The 10,790-nt window shown below is 40.5% G+C and overlaps 1 protein-coding gene and 1 pseudogene across 1 annotated transcript; both read right to left on the reverse strand.

Annotated features, from left to right (window-relative positions):
* Positions 1-472: 472 nt before the first annotated feature.
* On the reverse strand, positions 473-7,533 carry LOC108817448 (uncharacterized; the record flags this gene model as incomplete). Its single annotated transcript, XM_056997280.1, is given in 10 exon segments — positions 473-772; positions 859-1,036; positions 5,620-5,987; positions 6,116-6,187; positions 6,270-6,331; positions 6,493-6,567; positions 6,710-6,798; positions 6,899-6,979; positions 7,246-7,368; positions 7,459-7,533. Coding segments are annotated over 9 exon segments (1,155 nt in total). The 3' UTR covers positions 473-665.
* Positions 7,534-8,357: 824 nt separating this feature from the next.
* LOC108815445 (uncharacterized) lies at positions 8,358-10,542 on the reverse strand (annotated as a pseudogene).
* Positions 10,543-10,790: the final 248 nt, after the last annotated feature.

The raw sequence follows: 10,790 nt of genomic DNA on the forward strand, positions 1-10,790 counted from the left end.
TTTTTGTTACGGTGACGTTTTTAACACCACTATATTTGGTTTACGGGCCAGGCACTCAGAATATGTCTTTGCCAGAGCCCATAATACAATCAGATTAGACCCAGCACAATAAACTCAAATCCAAGTCATTTCGAGAACTGAGTTGCTCTGGAGTGTGAATATACATCATTCAAACTACTGTCTTCTTTATTAGAGCCCAAAAGTATGGTTACGACTTGCTTTTGCATCTCTGGGGTTCTGAAAGACTTTGCTTTAAGTTAGTTCTCGTCATTTTAACTCATAATATTATAAAAAGAAGAATAAGTGCTTAGTAATAAAATAAATAAACTGTTCCATTGCATTAAAAGTGATAGGCAAAGACCAAAAATGTTAATTTTATCCAAACAAGTCTCACTACCGAACAGTAAAATGCAAGAGGTTATATAAAAAAAATCCCTCGGTGGTTACCTAGAGAGAATCTAAAGAAAAACAGTGGCAAAACTAAAAACTAGGATTCAATTGATAAAAAGAAAGAGGATACACTTGAGGCAACTAGGCAAGCATGTCGTCTTGATGGACATAAACAAACATATAGAGAGAGAGCAAGGAGATAGAAAAAATAAACATCCAACGACTTGGCTTTTTTTCTTTTTATGTTTGTGTAACAGAAACCTCACTCACATGTCTCAAGCGACTGCCTGGTTTGCTGGTCCATCTGATCTGTTGTTGAATCCACCACCAACACCACGGCCACCTCTTCCTCTTCCACGACCTCCCCTTCCACCTCCACGCCCTGTATTAAACCAATTCATAACTCATCACCCAAATACGATGCTATAACCAAGTTAAAAATAAACTTCGTATTTTGACAATTGTTACCACGGCCCTGAGGAGGAGCATCGTAATCACCACTACCCTGGGGACCATTATAACCACCACGGCCCTGACCATCGTAACCACCGCGACCCTGATGGGGACCATCGTAACCACCGCGACCCTGATGGGGACCATCGTAACCACCGCGACCCTGATGGGGACCATCGTAACCACCGCGGCCCTGATTGTTAGACTTGGTCTTTAGTCAAGTAGTAGTGGTCTTAATAATGCCAACTATGTAGGAGTAGTTGCCAACTAAGTTTGTTTCATGTTGTTAAAGTCCTCCGAGAATGTAGGAGGCAGTTGTACGTTTGTTGAAGGCTATATAAAGCCAGTTGATCAATAAGAGAAAGTAAGCTTTTTCGATCTCATTTTTCAGTTCTTATTTGGTTCCAACATATTGGTATCAGAGCTACGGTATTCTGATCTGATTAAGTGAGATCTTTCTTGCAGAAAAAGAGTGAAAATGTCAGGTGACGGAGACATGAAGATGATGACAATACCCAAGTTCGATGGTGATTTCGAACACTGGAGCATGCTGATGGAGAATCTCCTGCGGTCCAAGGAATGGTGGGATTTGATAGAGAGAGGCTATGTTGAGCCTGGCAGAGGGGAGATCCTAACCGGACCACAGAGACAGGAGCTAGCAGAGAAGAAGCTCAATGATTTGAAGGTGAAGAACTACCTGTTCCAGGCAATCGATAAGTCGATTCTCAAGACCATAATTCAGAAGGACACGGCCAAACAATTGTGGGATTCCTTGAAGACGAAGTATCAAGGTAACGAGCGTGTGAAGCGAGCACAACTTCAACGCTTAAGAAGAGACTTTGAGATATTGGAGATGAAGGAAACAGAGAACATCACGGAGTACTTCTCGAGGGTGTTGCTCGTTGCAACAGACATGAGGAACCTGGGAGAAGATATGCAGGACATCAAGATTGTTGAGAAGATTCTCAGGACGCTCTCTGAGAAATTCACATACATAGTATGTTCGATTGAAGAATCCAAAGACATTGATAGTCTTTCGGTGGATGCGTTGCAGAGCTCTCTGTTGGTTCACGAGCAGAAGATTGTGAGACACTCTAAGGGGGACGTGAAGGATGAGCAAGCGTTAAAGGTGACACACGAAGCTGGTAACTCAAGTGGATCAGGAGGACGAGGTAGAGGTAGCTTTGGTAGAGGTAGAGGACGCGGAAGAGGATCGTTCAACAAAGCACTGGTGGAATGCTACAAATGCCACAACCTGGGACACTACCAATTTGAGTGTCCCAATGCTGAGAAGAAGGTAAACTTTGTTGAGTTTAACGAAGAGGAAGAGCTGTTGTTGATGGCACATGTGGAGCTAAGGGGATCAAAGATGGAGGATCTGTGGTTTCTGGATAGCGGGTGCAGCAATCATATGACCGGGGCAAAGAAGTGGTTCTCTGAGATTGATGAGAGCTTTGGTCATTCAGTGAAGCTTGGCAACAATGCAAGAATGGCGGTACAAGGAAAGGGAACCATCAAAGTCAAGGTGAATGGGTTGACTCAGGTGATTCAAGATGTGTACTATGTTCCTGAGCTGAGCAACAACCTTCTTAGCATGGGGCAGTTACTGGAAAGAAACCTTGCAATCCTGATACAGAACAAGAGCTGCAAGGTGTATCATCCATCAAGAGGGATCATCATTGAGACACAGATGAGCGCCAATCGTATGTTTGCAATCCTCGGTGAAGAGATCAGCTCAGACTCGTGTTTCCAAATGAAGGCAGCAGATGAAACACACTTGTGGCACTGCAGGTTTGCTCATCTGAACTACAAAAGCCTGAAGACGTTAAGCACCAAGGAGATGGTGAAAGGGCTTCCACACATCGAGACCTGCATTAAGGTGTGTGAGAACTGTCTTATTGGGAAGCAGAAACGAGAGTCTTTCCCAAAGAAAAGCACATGGAGAGCTTCAAAGAACCTGCAACTGATACATGCTGACATATGTGGTCCCATCACGCCAGTCTCAATTAGCCAGAAGAGGTATCTTCTCACTTTCATTGATGATCACAGCAGAAAGATGTGGAGTTACTTGATTGCAGAGAAGTCAGAAGCGTTTGCAACGTTCAAGATCTACAAGGCTAGTGTGGAAAAGGAATCAGGGTTGCCAATCTGTTGTCTGAGAACAGATAGAGGAGGAGAATTCTGTTCAAAGGAGTTTGAAGAGTTCTGTAAGAATGAGGGCATCAAACGCCAATTGACTGCAAGCTACACGCCACAACAAAATGGTGTGGCTGAGAGGAGAAACCAAACCATCATGAACCTGGTTCGTAGCACGTTGACAGAGAGAGAGATGCCCAAGGAGTTCTGGGCAGAGGGAGTTAAGTGGATAACTTATGTTCTCAATCGCAGTCCTACAAGTGCCTTGCAAGATCAAACACCAGAAGAGGCTTGGAGTGGTATCAAACCAAACGTGCAACACTTCAAAGTCTTTGGATGCATTGGCCATGTTCACATTCCAGAAGCAAAGCGGGTGAAGCTAGATAACAAGAGCTGTAAGTGTGTCTTCCTTGGAATAAGTGAAGAATCAAAGGCATATCGGTTGTACAATCCCACTTCTAAGAAAATCACAGTGAGTAGAGATGTGGTCTTTGAAGAAGAAGAGAAGTGGGATTGGGGAAGGAAAAATGTAGATGGAGCTGATGATGATTCCAATGTCATACTGACTTGGGAAAACGATGGTGAAAATGGAGAGGAAGAGTTCCTACATGAAGAAGAGACTGCAGAGAACAACAACAATGGTGCAGCTGCAGAACCAGAACAAGCTGTTGGAGAAGAAGAAGGTGCTGTTGGCGTTGCTGCAGGAGCGAGACCAGCACGAGCGAGTAGGCCTCCATCTTACTTACTTGACTATGAATGTGGTCACGTGATGCTGCAGCAAGAAGAGGTAACAGCACAACTCTGCGACAGTTACTTGATTGATGACTTTGCTCTACAAGTTATCACAGCACTTGGAGATCCCACAAGTTTTGAAGAAGCTGCGAGACATCAAGAGTGGAGAGAGGCTATGAGAGCAGAGATTGAAGCCATTGAACGGAATCAGACATGGGAGCTGTGTGCATTGCCTAAAGGTGTAAAGACCATCGGTGTGAAATGGGTCTTTAAGACAAAGTTTGATGAAGATGGTGAGATAGACAAGTTCAAAGCAAGACTTGTTGCCAAAGGCTATGCGCAAAGGTACGGTGTGGACTATGATGAGGTGTATGCACCAGTAGCACGATGGGACACAGTTCGAATCATCCTGGCCACTGCAGCTAGCAGAAACTGGATCATCTATCAGTTGGACGTAAAGAGCGCTTTTCTATATGGAGAGCTAAATGAAGTGGTTTTCATCGATCAACCACAAGGTTTCATCAAGAAGGGAAACGAAGAGAAGGTCTACCGTTTGAGAAAGGCTCTATATGGCTTAAAGCAGGCACCAAGAGCCTGGTTCAGTAAGATAGAGAGCTACTTCATTGAGGAAGGCTTCGAGAAGTGCGACTTTGAACATACTCTGTTTGTAAAAACAGAACAAGGTCAAATCCTCATTGTAAGTTTGTACGTTGATGATCTTATTGTTACTGGAAACTGTGAGAGAATGATTCAGGAGTTCAAAGAGTCGATGAAAGGGAGGTTCGATATGACTGATCTTGGGAAGATGAGATACTTTCTTGGAGTTGAAATTCTGCAGCGAGAAGAAGGGATCTACATGTGCCAGAGGAAGTTTGCTAGAGAAGTTCTTGAAAGGTTTGAGATGGATTTGAGCAATGGTGTGAGCAGTCCGATAGTTCCAGGTACAAAGGTCTCAAAGAAGGGAGGAGGAGCAGTCTTGGACGTCACACTCTACAAACAAATGATCGGCAGTCTGATGTATCTCACAGTCACCAGGCCTGATCTGACGTTTGCTGTGGGACTTGCCAGCCGGTTCATGGAGAGTCCAACTGAAGCACATTTCCAAGTGGTAAAGAGGATATTGAGATATGTAAGAAGCACGGTGGAGCTTGGAGTCATGTACAAGCGTGGTGGAGACAATGAGCTTCAAGTATACACTGATAGCGACTATGCAGGGGATCTAGATGATCGGAGAAGCACCTCTGGTTTTGTGTTTCTCATTGCTGGAGGAGCTGTTTCATGGAGTTCAAAGAAGCAGCCTATAGTTGCCTTGTCCACAACGGAAGCGGAATACATTGCTGCTGTCTCATGTGCAACGCAAGGAATCTGGATAACTAGAGTACTTGAGAAGATTGGGGAGTATCAGGAGAGTTGCATCACAGTCAAGTGTGACAACAGTTCAACCATTCAGCTGTCAAGGAACCCGGTACTTCATGGACGCAGTAAGCATATTGAGGTGCGATTTCATTACTTAAGGGAGCTGACTAAGGAAGGGAAGGTGAAGCTCATTCATTGTGGAACTCAAGAGCAGCTAGCTGACATCATGACAAAGCCGTTGAAGTTGGACACGTTCAGGAAGCTGAAGGAAGAAATCGGTTTGATTGAGATGCCTAAGTAAACTGATATATCATTCGAGATATCAGTTTAGGGAAGGATTTGTTAGACTTGGTCTTTAGTCAAGTAGTAGTGGTCTTAATAATGCCAACTATGTAGGAGTAGTTGCCAACTAAGTTTGTTTCATGTTGTTAAAGTCCTCCGAGAATGTAGGAGGCAGTTGTACGTTTGTTGAAGGCTATATAAAGCCAGTTGATCAATAAGAGAAAGTAAGCTTTTTCGATCTCATTTTTCAGTTCTTATTTGGTTCCAACACTGATGAGGACCATCGTAACCACCGCGACCCTGACGACCACTGTAACCACCGCGGTCCTGACGAGGACCATCGTAACCACCACGGCCCTGACGACCATTGTAACCACCGCGACCCTGATGACGACCATTGTAACCACCACGACCCTGATGACGACCATCATAACCACCATGATCATCATATCCACGGTGTTCATGAGGAGCATCATAACCGTAACCTCTATCTTGTGGTGCATCATACTCATTTGGAGGACCACTGTATCCTCCTCTTCCTCGACCGCTGCGTCCTCTGCCACGCCCTCTTCCTCTACCATCGTACTGGTTACGTTCCAGTCCTTCATCTTCATACTCAACGTCCGCATATGCACTTCCTGCCAAAAAAAAAAAATTAACAATGCGTTACAAAAGATCCATGAATCAAAAGTTTAAAAATCTCAACTGAAGGCTTAGAAAACAGTAGTGTGGTGAGTTAAACAGAATACTCCCAAGGTAATTTTACCTCTGCCACCTCGTCTCCTCCCTCTTCCTCTTCCCCTTCCCCTTCCCCTTCCTCTGCCACCAGGTGAACCCTCTGCGGGAATATAAATAGAAAACTTAGAAAGACCAGAGCAAGAAGTAATTAAAAGGGTCACCGAGAGTGACAGTAAGCATACCTCCTTCATAGTCGATATCGCCTAATGGCTTCACCATCTCAATAGGAATCGGGCTTTGGTATCTAAAACATCATTTAATAAAAATTATTAATATTGAACCAGTGAAAACAAATATGCAATCTATATGTCAAGACAGAGAGTCTCTGCAAAAAACACATGTAACTAATTATCGCCAGGGATCTCAAAAAAACACAAATCAAAAAGATCAAAACAAGAAACTCACCCAATAGCGGATGTATTAAGCTCTTTCGTGGATAGGACAATGGTTATCATGGACACATGCCTCGTGGTCTCAATACTTCAAGATAACACACAAAAAAAGGAAAAAATGATTAACAAATTGCCAAGGTTACAAAATAAGCAGAAAAAAATACATATCAGCAATGGACTTCTATCACAATCAAAACCATTTATAAAAAAAAAGTTGTGTGACTCCTTACGGTAGAAGGCCTTCCTCTTTAGGTTCCCATGTGTCTGTTATGTCGGTGGATCCAATAGATGTGTTCTGATGAAGACCAGGGATCCTTCTCTACGTTACATAGTAAACAAAAAAAAAAACATTTTTCAGATAACCCATCGTCAGAACCACGGTTTGTGAACTGGACAAGACAAAACACATAAAAATTTACCTTAACCAGCTCCACAATGTTCACAGTCTTGTTAATAGCTCTTCCCATTGCCTTAAACACAACTTCAGTCGACCCTTTTTCCTATACAGATAACTTAAAACTCATCTCTCTATCCACACAAATTTAATCATCTATCAGCCAGCCACAGTGGATCATGAACATTCTCTACTCCATACGTTAACAGTATACTATAAATAGCCAATCAGAGAGTGTAAGGTCATAGCTTATACTATAAAGAACTTATCCAAAAACAACATATAAACGTGAACATGGACTCAAAACGACGACGTTTTAGTTGCAAAACTATTCAAAAAGCCTAACAAGGTTGAAAGAGTAAAAGACAATACCTGGAGAAGAGTCATGGCATAGGTGATGTAGTTCCGTGCCCTGCCCATACTAGTGATACGAATCTCGTTCGCATCAATCGTCCTCTCCTCCTTCTTCTTCACCACACGGTCATACTTCTCCATCTGTATTTCCCCCAAAAATGAAAAGTCAACGAGAAAGCTAGGGATTTTGACTTTTTTAGAAAGTAAACCACACATAGATACTTAACTTACCTTCGAGAGAGTGGGAGAATCGGATAGAAGGGAGATGGTGGAAGAGCGCCCTCTTTGTACGGCTTCGTCTCTTTCCTTTTACGCCCTGACCGCAAATCTGATTCAACCGCTCTCATATATACCCCCCAGCCGCATCACTTCCACACCCTAACCGTTTCGGTTCGTGATTTTACTAAACCGAACCGAACCATGATAAATCAAGCTTAACCGGTTTTTATAAACTGAAATATACTCGTTACTTGTTAATTTCAGATCCGGTAACCGGAGCTGTTCTTAGCTTCGGTTCAGATCAATTATCTCGGTTAAGTTGGGACATATTCTTTTGTAATAATAATATCTTCAAGAAGGTTATCCAGTTGCAGAAAATGCGAAGGAAAAGGTCTAAATGGCTTATCCATAAAAGGATAAAATAAATTGTTTGAAGAAAACCAAATCTACACGTTATAAATAGAATGTTTCTGGATAATCGGTGTTAACAGCTAATAAATAAATGAATAAAAGACAAAGTATATTTGTTTTGTCCATTTATGTTGATTTATTTTTATTTTTCCACAACAAAATTATAATGCTTCTTTTTTTTTTGTCAATGCTTTTCATTTAACACAGTACAATTGCCAATATCAACATCATATAGGCCGAGCTGCACCTCTAAAAGATCGTAACGTCGGACCTTTTGTCGCAGAGTACGGTTGGGCTTTATGTAAATTAGTGGCGGCAACTTTACAAAAGATCAAGATCAAATAACTGTACCATTAAACCTAAGTAACTTTACTATACCTATATAATATCGTTTCATAATCCAACCAGGGGCGAACCCAGAATTTTTTTTTGTAGGTTCAAACCAAACCAAAAATTAATAAAAAAAAATATCTTATAAATCATTCTAAAAATGTATCATTCTACAAAAGCATCCTACGATCTTTCATATCTTGAAATTTCTTCATCGCTATTTCATTAGTAACAGTCTCAAATACTTCTTTTTCAATATAACAAACTAAACAATCATTAAGAAAGTCATTGCCAATCCGATTTCGCCGATATGTCTTCACAATCTTCATTGCTGAAAAACATCTTTCAACAGTTGCAGTTGCGACTGGCAAAATCAAAGCTAACTTCAAAAGCCTATAAACCAAAGGAAGTGATAGATGTTTCCGTGTATCCACTAACATACGAGCAATGTCTCCTAGACTCTTCAAATAACTAAATATATCATCATGCCGAACATTGTCGATGTATATAGACAACTGCTGCTCAAGAGATATGCACTCTGTAGGACTAAAGTCGTAAGGATAGAACTTGGCTAAATTCATCAGCTTTGATTGGTCAAACTCAGAAAATGAACCAATATGAGATAAAGAAGCAATACAAGTAAGCAACTCGGTGTTTACCTCAGTAAAGCGATCATTAAATTCCTGAAACTCCAAATCAACAGCATATAAACAATTGACCTTGTAGTGATGCATGTTTTGTATTCCTATTTTTTTTCCTTGGTCTCTTTGGGTGAATAAATTCATCTTCTATATCAACCTTCTCAATCTCATACTTCTCACAAAAAAAAGACCTTATCCATCAAAAAATGCCACCCATTATCTCTAAAATCTTGAAGTTGTCTCTTTGTTGATTTCATCAATGACACAACATTCAAAATGTCTTGATCACTTTGTTGCAAAGCTTTGGATAAGCTATCTGTAAGTCCTAAAAGATGAACCATCATTTGCAGATAAAACACAAAATCAAAATCCTGGAAGTATACAAGAAGACCATATGTTTGTCGTCTTTTTGAGTCGTCCAAGCCCTCATTCTCAATATGTTTAAGCACATTGATGATGGGAGAAAATAACTCAATCAAACGCAACAAAGTTCTGTAGTGAGAACCCCAACATGTCTGCTCTGATCTCTGAATAGCAACCTCTTGATTCGCCCCTTTTCATGTGTTTATTTTACCATCAAGAACATCTTCCTCAATCATTTTCCTGTGATCTTCTCGAATCTGATACTTTCTCATACATGAAGCTCCAACCACATTCAACAACAGAGAAATCATATCAATAAATCCTCCAACCTCAAAATTCTTTTTTGCAACAGCCACAACAACCAATTGAAGTTGGTGAGCAAAACAATGGACATAATAAGTTGAGGTGTTTTCCCGTAAAATCAGTGATCTTAGTCCATTATATTCACCTTTCATATTACTTGCGCCATCGTAACCTTGTCCTCTCAACTTTTTTATGCTCAACTCAAGCTTAGCAAACAAAGAATCAATAGATGATTTCAGATATGCTGAAGATGTCTCATCCACATGTATAAAGCTAATGAATCTTTCTTTGACAATCCCACTTTTATCAACAAACCGAAATACTACTGCCATTTGTTCTTTAGAAACGTCAGCAGATTCATCAACCAGCAAACCAAAAACGTCATGATCAATTTCTTCAATAATAGATTTGATTACCTCTTCTGCAAAGCAGTGCGCAGTATCTTTCTGAATTTTCAAAGATACCATCTGATTATTTTCTGGAGCATTTTGTAAGACAACCTTACTCACGGCTTCATTTTGTTCAGCAGTGTATTTCAGAAGCTCCATGAAGTTTCCTTTATTAGCAGATGTTTCTGATTCATTATGACCACGGAAAGGAAGACCTTGTCGCAACAAATATCTGGAAACATCAAATGAAGCATTTAACCGAACCTGATACTCATTCTTGGTAATATCATCCTGCTTATGCAAAGCATGCTTAATAGACTGGTCTTGTCTCATCAAGTTTTCACATTTCATAACTGCATTATTATGAAAGCTATTAACTTGTCCCACATGTTCTGTAAGCCTACTGAACTTATACCAGCTAGAAAAATCTTCATTAGTCCATGCATCAGTTTTTACACATTTTTCATTAATATCTCTAAACAAGTAACAACATAGACAATAGGCAGCGTCTTTCTTAACACTATATTCTAACCAGTTTTTATACTGATCAAACCAAGCAAGATTAAATCGCCTCATTACACCTGATATCATTTTGTGTTTAAAGATATGACCACGAGGTTGACAAGGACCTCTAATCAAATATCTACGAATTACCTCATCTCTTTGATTTGAAGGGTATTCGGATATTTTTTCCGATCAGCAGGATCCCATGGTAAATCATCTAAATCACAAGATAGGGATTGCTCTTTTCTATTCAAATTCAGAAACTTTTCAATTGATCCTGCTGAATAAATAAATAAAATATATTATTAAAAAGCCAGATAAAATACATAGAAACAAAACAAAAACGACAGAAAACTATTATTTTCTCATCTCTAGACTAAAGAACAAAAAAAAATCAGTTAGG

Source organism: Raphanus sativus, unplaced genomic scaffold (genome assembly GCF_000801105.2).
Source record: "Raphanus sativus cultivar WK10039 unplaced genomic scaffold, ASM80110v3 Scaffold0580, whole genome shotgun sequence".
Classification (NCBI taxonomy): domain Eukaryota; kingdom Viridiplantae; phylum Streptophyta; class Magnoliopsida; order Brassicales; family Brassicaceae; genus Raphanus; species Raphanus sativus.